The sequence below is a fragment of the Rhinolophus hipposideros genome, assembly GCF_964194185.1.
Source record: "Rhinolophus hipposideros genome assembly, chromosome: 22".
Classification (NCBI taxonomy): domain Eukaryota; kingdom Metazoa; phylum Chordata; class Mammalia; order Chiroptera; family Rhinolophidae; genus Rhinolophus; species Rhinolophus hipposideros.
The window spans coordinates 13256460-13268557 of NC_138068.1; the positions used below are offsets into that span (position 1 = coordinate 13256460).

Genomic DNA, 12098 nt, shown 5'->3' on the forward strand with positions numbered 1-12098 from the left:
ACACCCACGGGGTGGAGGAGAAGGGGACCAGCGGGCTGCAGGAATTCAGCCTGGGGGGAGGCTGGGGCTGTCGTCTAGGAGAATTTCCCCTCTTTGAAACAGACTGGGGACCTTGCCACCCCACCCCTTCACTGTGCTTCTTAAAGGGATCACAGCGTTTTTCCTTTGACTCCATGGAAGGCATACTTGGGACGCTCTGTGGAGACTGCATCGGTCCTTCCCGCTTCCTTCCCAGCTGGTAGCCTTCCTCTGGCTGACTGACTGAGTGGGGACCTCCCAGGCATGGCACTGACCAGCCGACCCACTTGTGACTTGGCTCTTGGGCTTGGTCAGCCTCTGGTGGCACCTTGCTTTCCCCCTGCTGGGGTGTGGCCGTGGTGAGTGGGGGGCCCAGTCCTGAGCAAGCTTGGAGAGGGTCACTGGCACCCCCCATTGCACTCTCCCCCAAGCTGGAGGACAGTGAGGTTGTCAGGGGCTATGATGAGATGAGCGGGGGCCGCTTTGACTTTGATGATGGTGGGGCCTACTGTGGGGGCTGGGAGAACGGAAAGGCCCATGGGCACGGATTGTGCACGGGCCCCAAGGGCCAGGGTGAATACTCAGGCTCCTGGAACTTTGGCTTTGAAGTGGCAGGCGTCTACACCTGGCCCAGTGGAAACACCTTCGAGGGATACTGGAGCCAAGGCAAACGGCATGGGCTGGGCATAGAAACCAAGGGACGCTGGTTCTACAAGGGCGAGTGGACACACGGCTTCAAAGGACGCTATGGAACCCGGCAGAGCAGCAGCAGTGGTGCCAAGTATGAGGGCACTTGGAATAATGGCCTGCAGGACGGCTACGGCACTGAGACCTATGCAGATGGAGGTAAGCTCAGCCTGGGGTCTGCAGAGCTAGGGTAGGGGCCAGACGGGTGAGGTTCACTTGGTGGAGGGAGGGAGGAGCGGGGGGCCATTGGGTGCAGAATCAGAGGGGCCAGGATGGTATTTGCTGTGTGGCTTCAGGCAAGCTGCTCTACGTCTCTCAGTATCCATTTCCTTGTTAGTAAAGGTGGAGCCAATAACAGGGCTGTTGAGAAGATTGGCAGGAGTGCTTATTACAAGGCCTGCCATATAAATATCCACTCAACACACATTTAGTAAGACATAAGTGCTATGTTTGCATGCTAGGTATACGATCAGCTGTGGAATATACTGTAGCTTGTACTCTAGAAGAATTGGGGTTTAGGCTCAAGTTTGCCATGAAAAGTATTTTCAAGCAATAGATCATGAAGTATTCATCCATCCATCCATCCATCCATCCATCCATCCAGGCATCCATCCAGGCATCCATCCATCCTTTTGTTCAGTGCATATTTCTGTGATACGTCCTATTTGCCAGGCATTGTAAAAGGGTTATTATAAAGAGGAATAAGATACAGCCTTGGAATAAGATGGCATCTAAGATAGACTTGTAGACAAACAATTATACACAAGTACAGAGTGCTGTGGCAGAAAAGAGAAGAATGCTTTGGGAGAGGTGACATCTGAGCTGGATCTTAATGGGAAAATTGCATTTGTGAGGATGGGAGTGGGAGAGAGGAATGAGTAAAAAGCTCAGAAGCATGAGAGGACTCGGTGGGTTAACGAAACAGAGAGGAATTTTCTGTGGCGAAATAGCCCCAGGAAGTGGCAGAGCAGATATCACCTCGTCCACTGGGTGTAACTTTGGACAGATCACTTATCTGGGCCTCAGTTTCCTCACCCATAAAATGGGGTGTTTTAGAATATCAGTACTTCTCAAAATGTGGTTAGTGAACAGGCAGCGTAATCTGTCCGCCAGTTAGAAATGTAAATTCAGGAGTTCCCCTTCGACCTTCTAAATCAGAATCTCTGAGGGTCGGCCCTGACATCTGTTTTAAGCTGGTCCAGTAATTGTTAATGCATGTCAAAGTTTAAGAAGTATTACTTCAAATGAGGAGCTTGAAAACTATAGCTAGCAGGCCAGACTGGCTTGCTGTCTGTTTTTGTACAGCTTGTGAGCTGAGAACGGTTTTACTTTTTGAAATGTTTAGGAAAAAAAAAATTGAAAGAAGAACACTAGTTTGTAACATGTGAAAATTGTATGAAAGTCCCTACATAATATCCTTAATTTTGCCTCTTAGCCCCGCAAAGCCTGAAATATTTACTATTCAACTCTACAGGGAAAGTTTGCTGGGTCCTGCTTTAAATGTTCATTCAGGTTCCTTCCTGTTCACGATAATCCTATGAAGTCTCCCTAACGTGTCCCATTGGGAAGAGGCACTGACGCAGATAACGCAAACCTATGGCTAATTAAAAAACTACATATTTGGCATCAGAGTGCATTCATAGTATATTATATTTGTCACTAGTCTGCCCTCTTTATGGCGGAGGGCAGGATGTGGGCAGTCTGGAGTGGGCTGGCTGGGGCAGGAAGGGGCACAGTCAGCCCAGGGTGGAAGGTTTGCTCAAGTTGTGGCGTTTGGGCATAAAGAGAGCAGCCTCTGGTGCAGGATAGGCTCCGGACTAGGCTGCCATTTGGTGGGTGTCTTGCGAAGGCTCGCCCTTGAATATGTCTGGATGTGGATGAGGTGGGGTGTCTGGAGTTTTGGTGGGTGCAGTGGTAGCAACACAGCACTGGCTGGAATTTGGCAGCACTGAGGACAAATTCTGGTGCTTCACTTTCTAATTTGGTGACCTTGAGCTGTTTATTGAACCTCTGCAATTCAATTCACCAGATGTTTATGTCCTACACTGTGCTAAGCACTGGGGACAAGCAGACAGCGAGCCTTAGTTTCTCCGGCTATAAGATGGAGATAATCCTTGAGTGCTTGCCAGGCACAAGTGACCTATGCGAAATGATACACAGTACATGTGGGCCAAATGTTTCCCTCTTCCCTCTCTCCAAACCAAGGTGTGTGTGTGTTGGGGCCTGAAGGTGAGGCACAGGGACACACATTTCTGGGAACCTATGGGCTGATCTCCCAATATGTCTAAAAGGGGGAAACCCGTTCATTCATTCATTCATTCATTCATTTGACCAAGGTTATGTGTCAGTTACCATCCCACAGCAAGTTCCAGGAGCCAGGGCAGTGTGCAAGCACAGTCCTCAGGGAATTCCCTGTCTCATGAAGAAGACAGAAATAAACTGGAAAACAAAGTCAATGTAATTTCCAGAAGTTTTGAGTGTTATGAAAAAAGTAGCAGAGAAGAAAGAGGGTGATGTTTTTGGGTAGGGTGTTTCGAGAAGCAGGATGGAGAGGATGAGAGAGGGAGTGAAGACTTCCTTCCGAACATAAAAGGGATCAAATATATGGTGATGGAAAGAGAACTGACTCTGGGTGGTGAACACACAATATGACATATAAATGATGTATTACAGAATTGTAGACCTGAAACCTATGTAACTTTACTAACCATTGGCACCCCAATAAACTTTAATTTAAAAAAAAAAGACGGGGCCGGCCCGGTAGCTCAGGCGGTTAGAGCTTCATGCTCCTAACTCCGAAGGCTACCGGTTCAATTCCCACATGGGCCAGTGGGCTCTCAACCACAAGGTTGTCGGTTCAATTCCTCGAGTCCTGCAAGGGATGGTGGGCAGCACCCCCTGCAACTAACAATGGCAACTGGACCTGGAGCTGAGCTGCGCCCTCCACAACTAAGACTGAAAGGACAACAACTTGAAGCTGAACGGCACCCTCCATAACTAAAATTGAAAGGACAACAACTTGACTTGGTAAAAAATCCTGGAAGTACACACTGTTCCCCAATAAAGTCCTGTTCCCCTTCCCCAATAAAATCTTTAAAAAGGAAAAAAAAAAGAAGAAGAAGAAGAAGACTTCCTTTCAATCAGAGGGAATGGCAATTGCAAAGGCCCTGAGGCAGGACTGGGTTTGGCATGTCTGAGGAACAGCAAGAATGCCAGCGTGACTGAAGGGAAAAGGCTGGAGTTGGCGCTGGAGTTGTGGGCATGGGCCAGATCACGGAGGCTTTGCAGGGACCTGGGTTTTACGCTAGGTGTGCCCAGGTAACTGGGAGACCTGCTGCTCTGGTTTCTAGAGGCCCAGACTCTTCTGAATGAGACAACCCCACATCCAGGCCACCTGGAAACCTCACAGATCCTCTCTCCCAAGCCACACATGAGGTGCAACTCTCCAAAATTAGATATGGCCACTGCTTTGGAAAATCTCTTTAATCAACCTGTCATCAGTTCCCCGAGGGTTTGTTAAGGACCTGCCCTTTGCCCCATTCTGGGTAGCACCGAGGGGAATGTGGACAAATAAGATCCTGTGATTGGAGCAGTTGGGAGTTGGGCAGCCCTGGGTTATGACACCTCCTGCCCCTACCATATTATTTAACTTCTCAGAGCCTTAGTTTCCTCATCTATAAAATGGATTTATCCTAATCTCTCCTGAGATTTCTCACGGAATAAAGAGGTACTATCATTACTATTATTACTATTAACCATCATTCATTCATTCAATAGATATTTACTGGGTGATTATTATGAAGCCAGCACAACATACACTACACTGAGTGGTGGTGATAGGGGGAGAGTATCGACATGAACAGAATGGAAAGGGTCCCTGCTTTCCAGAAGATCTAACACAAAATTGTACTAAAGTGTGTTGGGTGCCAGGCAGGGGAGTGCTATTAGGGAGTAAGGAAGCAAGAGGGGGGCAGCTAACCAGACATTCAGGGAGGAATAAGTGACAAGCCGGGCTCTGAAGTAAGGAACGCGCCAGGTGACAAGGATAGAGGACGAGTGCACCAGGTTGAGAGAACACAGTGTACAAAACCAGGAGGCCCAAAACTTGCTGTCCAGCCGAAGATCAAGCTGCAATTTGCATCTTTTCTTCTTCTTCAAAGATTTTATTGGGGAAGGGGAACAGGACTTTATTGGGGAAGAGTGTGTACTTCCAGGACTTTTTTCCAAGTCAAGTTGTTGTCCTTTCAATTTTAGTTATGGAGGGTGCCGTTCAGCTTCAAGTTGGTGTCCTCTCAGTCTTAATTGTGGAGGGTGCAGCTCAGCTCCAGGTCCAATTGCCGTTGCTAGTTGCAGGGGGCGCAGCCCACCATCCCTTGTGGGAGTCAAACCGGCAACCTTGTGGTTGAGAGCATGCACTCCAACCAGCTGAGCCATTTGGGAGCTCAACGGCAGCTCAGCTCAAAGTGCTGTGTTCAATCTTAGTTGTAGGGGGCAGAGCCCACCATCCCTTGCGAGGGTTGAAACGGCAACCTTGTGTTTGAGAGCCCACTGGCCCATGTGGGAATCAAACCGGCAGCCTTCAGAGTTAGGAGCACAGAGCTCCAACCACCTAAGCCTCCGGGCCAGCCCTGCAATTTGCATCTTATTCCCATTTTTGAGAAGTAGTGATCCAAGTGACAGCGTGTCTCATTTCTTCCACTCCCCAACTTACCTTGCAGTCAAATGTTACAGGTGAGTGCTGGCTCTAAGCCAAAGAAAACAGCAGTTTTTCAAACTGAAGGTGTTGACCCATTAATAGGTGGTGAAATCAATTTAGTGGGTCATGACCTGCATTTTTAAAAAATGAAAGAATAGAATAGAATTAGAATAGAAATTATCAGAGTGTTTCATAAAGAATAAGATATTGTTCCCTGAAACATTTGTTCAGTTGGCGATTTATAGTATATAGTATATATATATAGTATATATATAGCATGTGTATAAAAACATCTGTGTTTATATGTGTGTCATGATGTCAAGTGTATTTCTTACTGTAGATCACGGTCAAAGAAGTTTGAAAATCACTGTTGTAAAGTGACTTGACCTGGCATCTCCATCGAAGCCCCTACCATTCCCACCTCCACAGACCCTCCCTCTCCTCCATGCTTGTCACTTTGGCTGGAGGTTAAGCTCTCCAGTTCTCTTGTGGGAGGGGGAAGATGGCATAGGACAAAGAACTCAGGCCTCCCAAACCCTGCTATAAGCCTCTTGGCACCCCTCCCCTGCCTATAGCTCTCATTCCTCCCCTGGCCATATATAGCCAAGCTAAAAATAGCTGCTGGCTTAAAACTCCAAAGCAGGCGGACTCAGGGCCCTAAGTAGTACTGTGCTGTGTAGCTGACTGGCTGTTCCCACCCCAGAGACCCACAGACTCCAGGACTGGAAGAGCCATTCGTGATCCTTGCTTTGCTTTCCGAGGTTCTTGACCTGAAGCTGCAGGCAAGATGTGTGCATATGTGCATGGACGATCCATGTTTTCCTGGGAGGTGTTTCCTCAGAGAGCCGTCAGATTCTCAACGTAACTGGTGCTCAAACAAGTTCCCCAACCATTGATGTAGTTCAATAATCCCCTTCCCAAAATGTACAGTGGAAAAACCAGGCCCAAGGTTGACTTTTTTCTATCAAGCTAGTAATAAGAATAGTTAACATTTTGTGAGTGTGTACTACGTGCCAGGCGCTGTTCTTTGCTCGTGGCACATGTGTTATTTAAATTTTCACAACAACCTTATAGGGAAGGACTGCTTTTATCCCATATTTCATAGAGAGGAAACTGAGACCCTTGTTGAGATCATTTAAGTATTCTCACTCACAGCCCTCTAGCTAATAAGAGGCAGAGATAGAATTTGATAATAATGAGTGATAATTACCTATTTCGTATTATAAGTATTTTAATCAATGACAAACAACTATACAAAATAGTCAGGACTGGCTACATAATTTGTGGGACCCAGTGAAAAATGAAAATGCAGGTCCCTTCTTCAAAGTCATTAAGAATTTCAAGATGGTGACAGAAGAGCATGAAACCAAGTGTGATACCCTAAGCACAGGATGTTGTGTGACCGCTCAGGTTGAATGCCCATGAAGCTGGCCTTGACAATAGTCACATGTAAGTGCATCTGTCATTTACTGAGTCTTTACTATGTACCAGGCTCTGTGCTAAGAATCTTACATGCATTGTATTACTTGGCTTCTTAACAACTCAGCCACTACGCCAGTGCCTTTCAAATGTTTATGATTGCAACCTACTGAAGATATGTATTTCACATTGTAATTCTGTGCACACACACACACACACAATATGAAACTGAAACAAATCATGATGAACCAATATTTCCCTTCTATATGCATTACTTGCTATTTTCTCTTTTATTTGATCTTGTAGTGGGAACTATAATTCCATCTTGTTGAGAGAATTAAATGATACCTTGATATAGGTAAAGCACTTAGAACTAAATTTGGCCTCTGGTTAGTGCTTTTATTTGTTATTACATGCTGGAAAGATGGTACTTTTATGTTTAACTATGACAACTGGGTCAAAAGCCCAAGATTCTATGCTCTAAATATGCTCATTTTTTTCTCCTGCCCAAAGCTGATGACCTCAGCCCATTTTAGCCCAACTGACTTTCAACATGGGAGCTAAATAAATTTGCCAGGATAGAGAAGTGAGCAATACTTGGTGTCACATTATCTGAGCCAGTGATATGTGTTCCTTGAAGCAACTTAACCTCCATATTTAATTTAATTGCCTCCCAAAGGAATATTTTTCCTGTTGATTTGTTTGTCTGTCTTTATGCCCATATCACACTGCCTTGGTCACTGGAGTTTTATAGTAAGTTTTAAATCAGAATAAATCCTCCAACTTTGCTCTTCTTGTTCTAGACTGTTTGGGTTATTCTAGGTCATTTCCATTTCTATATATATTATAAAAGTGGCTTGTTACTTTCTACTACAAAGCTTGCTGGGAATTTGATTAAAAGTACATTAGATCTAAACATCAATATGGAGGGAATGACATCTTAACAGCATTGAGTATTCCAATCCATGAACATGGTATATATCCCTATTTATTTAGGTCTTCTTTAATTTCATTTAGCAATGTTTTGCAGGTTTCAATGTCTGGTACATCTTTTGTTGAATATGATTAACATGTATTTTTTTTTTTTACAATATTGTAAATGACATTTTAAATTTCACTTTTCCAGTTGTTCATTGCTGGGTCATAGAAATATAATTATTTTCATGTATTGACTTTGAATCCTTTTACCTTCCTAAATTAATTTCTTAGTTCTGGTTGGATTCTTTTGTTTTTCAGATTTAAGAGAAGCACCTTTTAACTTAAAATTTCTTGATTGCTATTAAAATATCAAAGTCCTAAGAGAGTCTGACAGTGCTGAAGGGAGACACGTGGTACTTAAACACTCGGGGTTTAGAGTAGCCAGATCTGGGTTCAAATCCCAGTGGTGTCACTTCTTAATTCCATGAATGTGGGCATGCCATGTAACCTTTCTGAGCTACCATTTCCTTTTTTCCATTAGGGATGTGAAAATCTCTCTCAAAATATGGTTGAAACAATAGAATGAGATAATCCATAAAAAAACACTTAACATAATGCCTGCCACATAGAACATGCTGGGACATATTCTTTCTGTATTTCTTGCACCGTTTAAAGGGTGCACTAATTCAGGGTGGCCTGAATCATAGCTGTGCTGGTTTAGGGAGAATACTTTAGCACAAAAAGCTTTTGATTTTGGAGCAGTTAAGAAGCCAAGATTTTGATTCACTTAGTTCTGACTTGAGTCCTGCTAGCGTAGATGGAACCCATGCCAGGCACGATTCCATTTCAAATGTAGAATCAGCATAATTTAACCTCGTCTTAAAAATCTCATGTCCCAGTTCACAGCCAGGGGTCAGAGTGACAGCCGGCTGAGATGATGTCACACCAGCTTCTTGGCATTTTCTGGGACCCCAAGGGAGCAGAGCGGACCCTCAAAAAGACAGGAAAGTGGACGTAATTACTCCTTCCTCTCTGCAGCCTTGTTTTCTTGAGGCATGTGTCCAATTGGCCAAGTCCCCCAGACGTGTCCCTGTCCAAGTCCAGTGCTCTGAGATTCATCGAGTTTGCTTGCTTCCAGGGTCTGCTAATTCCGTGTCCCCAGCAGCTGTTCCCTGGACTAACCCTTGTTGCCACACCCTTATGAGGAATGTCCAGTGTCATTTTCTGAGGGCCTTGGGTGAGAGTGGGGTGTGGGGTGTGGGGGATGCTTCCTGACATAGACCAGAGGGTCATCCTTGTTCTCTTCTATCCTTCCCAAGCCAGAGCCACAGAGCAAGTGCACGGTTAGTTCTGGTCACGAGCGAAGCGTCCAGGACCCCTGCTTGCTCCTGTGTAACTGAGAGACGACGGGTCCTGACCTAGCTGACAAAATTCACAGAGTGGTCCAGGGGCAGTGGAATTCCAGGACCCCCCGCCCTCCAGTGAGCACCTTGTGTCTTCAAGTGCCCAAGCACATGGAAGCTGACCACTCTATGGACAGTGTAGAGTTGGGGCCACACGCTGAGCCCTGCAGGAAATGCTGTTTGGCATGCACAATCTTGGTGTTCTTTTTTAAATTTCTTCTATTGTTAATTCAATTGGAATCCTTTATGGATGCCATCTTCACAGAGTGACCACATTTCACATCATGGATGGCAGCACAATCTGACAATATGGGCCCTTGATGGGATGTCCAGGGAAGGACATAGCATCACCTGCAGAACATTCCTATCAGCAAGGTGTGGAGGGGGCATTTCATGCAGGGCTTTTAGGATGCTGTAAGAATTTGGCTTCTACTTTGAGAAAAAGGGGGACTATAAAAGTAATGTGGTCTGGCTTTGTTGAAAGGGATTCCTTGGCTACTGTCTTGAGAGTCGGTTTGGGGGAGAGGAGGTGGTGCCGAAAAAGGGTAGAAGCAGGGAGACCAATTAGTGAATTGATGCAGTAATACAGGTAAGAAGAGACAGTGGCTTGGACCACCGTCTCGTCGCAGTAAAGATGGAGAGAAGTGGTTGAACTCAGGATCCACACGTATTTGGTGGTAGAGCCGAGAGATTTCTGTGGTTAGATTGGATGGGGGAACGAGAGAAAGAGGAGTCAAGGATGGTTCTAAGGCTTCAGCCACAGAAGGATGACATTGTCCTAACCCGAGATAGGAGGAGGGTTTGAAGAGGGAAGGTCAGGAGATCAGTGTTGGACATCGTGAGTGAGAGATGCCTGGTAAACACGCCACATGGGCATGAGGGTTGTGTGGACGCCTGCACACCGACAGGGGCCTGAATGACCACTGGGGGCCTCCTGAACCCCAGACCTTCTCCCCTGATCCCGTTTGTCTTCTCCTGCCGCACACCCAATTATTTCTGGTTTCCAAAGCCGCAGGGTTGCTGAGCTGACCCGATGCCTGGCAAAGGGGCTTTCATCCAGGCCACAGGCCCCGGGGCTGTCAGCACCCAAGCCATGTCACCTGGTTAATCCCCTGCTTCTTGTGCGAGCTGTGGGGCTTCATCCGGCAGCAGCCTCTGGATGTGTTTGTGTGGGGAGGGTGTGTGGAGCCCTGCAGGCTACGAGGGCTTGTCATACATGGCTGCAACCCGACCCTGCTCCCTGGAGCTGGTCACAAAGGCCGCCAGCTCCTCCACTTTGGGTCGCCTAGCGTTGATCCTGGGACACCTGAGACAGTGGAGCTTTGATGGGCAGCAGCATTTGGGAACCATGAGAAGGGAGTTGGTGCCACCTTGCAGGCCAGCCAGAGAGCTAGGCCTTGGGATTATTCTGGGAAAAACAGAGCACAGTCTAAATGCTCACACAAAGGGGACTGTTCAACTCTCTCATGAGATCATGCCATCAAGTACAAATCCGTGAAAAAGACAGAGGCGGACCCACCTACCCTCATATGGAAAGGAATCTAAGACACTTGGAGAGAACAGAAGCCATTCAACAAATATTTACTGAGTGCTTACTATGTGGTAGGCAGTGTTCTCAGTGACAGGGCACTGTTCTCAGTGGCAGAGTGGGGGACAGCTAACCTTTTGGTCTGTTTATTTGTACAGGCTTGTAAATGAGTAGGAAAAAAAGCCCAGAAAGACTTAAATTGTTAACAGCAATTACCCCTGAGGAGACAGTACACAGTTTTGTTCTTTTTAAATATTCCTCTGCTGTTCGAATTTTATGCAATGAGCATATATTTGTAATTTTTTTTTAAAAAGTGCCCTCCCCCAACACATAAATGACATTTATGTCCAGACATGATAAGAAACCTTCAGGGTACAAAAAATATTTGGGGGCTCTAAGCAGAATTCTCCAGAATCTAGGCTCGGATGTCAAATAATCTCCCTTTGTTCCTCCTCATTCTGGGGTATTCAGCTCTTCAAACAAGGCAGGACATCTGTGTTTTAGTCCTAGCTGAGCCTGGCTGTGTGGCCTTGGGCAGGTCCCTCTACCTCTCTGTGCCCTAGCTTCCTCCTCTGTATAATGAGGGCACTGAACCACACTTACTCCTAAGGGTAAGTCGATTTTCTCTTAGATGTTACACCAGCTAACTGACCGTGGCTGCCTGGAGACGTGGTGAGGGGAGACTGCATGGCCTTATTAAGATTCAACAGCGTGACCCATTAGCAATGTCTGTTGTGGACACAGGGCAAGGAAGAGGTAGCCCAAGTGACAGATTATTTGTTGCCTTGGACTAGATGGTCTCCAGGGTCCACTCCAGCTGTGACCTCCTCAGGGCGGAGATGTTCTTCTTCTCCCTCCAGTTGCGGTTGTACATGAACGTGTTGCACATTTGAAGGTATTATCAACACAACAGTCTGTATTAAACATGGGGTGCTGGCACTAGCTCCTAACCAGCTCATGAGAGGCCACTGTTACATTTTCAGAAATTTTGTGAGCTGGCTGTTCAACTGTTGGTAGTTTGATTGGCCATTGATGGGAATATTTCTATGACAGAAACTGACTAACATTACAAATCAGGATTGTTTGTTTATTTTCCCAAAAAGCTGTTTTACCAGTGTACCACTGAACACTGTGCTAAAATGAAATGTCCGCTTTTCCTTCTCACCCGGACTTAGGATGACCAGCCATCCTGGTTTGCCTGGGAACGGTCCTGGTTTTAGTATTGAAAGCCCCACATCGCAGAAAACCCTTCCATCTCAGACAAATTGGGATAACTGGTCACCCTGCAGTCCTTTCCCACGAAGGGAAGGGAGCCAGCATTTGTTGAGCGTCTGAGATCTCTGCTCGATAACAACAACTCTGCACACAGCAACTCTGCAGAGTAAACTTGCTAGGTTTACGTTGTTGAGCAGCGATAGATTCAAAGAGC

General features: G+C 46.1%; 1 protein-coding gene across 1 annotated transcript in view; it reads left to right on the forward strand.

The window, feature by feature from the left end:
• The window catches only part of JPH2 (junctophilin 2), a 61560-nt gene continuing 49462 nt past the window's right edge, over positions 1 to 12098 (forward strand). Inside the window, exon 1 of the mRNA XM_081033994.1 lies at positions 1 to 864. Coding sequence (XP_080890120.1) covers positions 486 to 864 — 379 coding nt within the window. The 5' untranslated portion in view covers positions 1 to 485. The remainder of the gene's footprint in view (positions 865 to 12098) is intronic.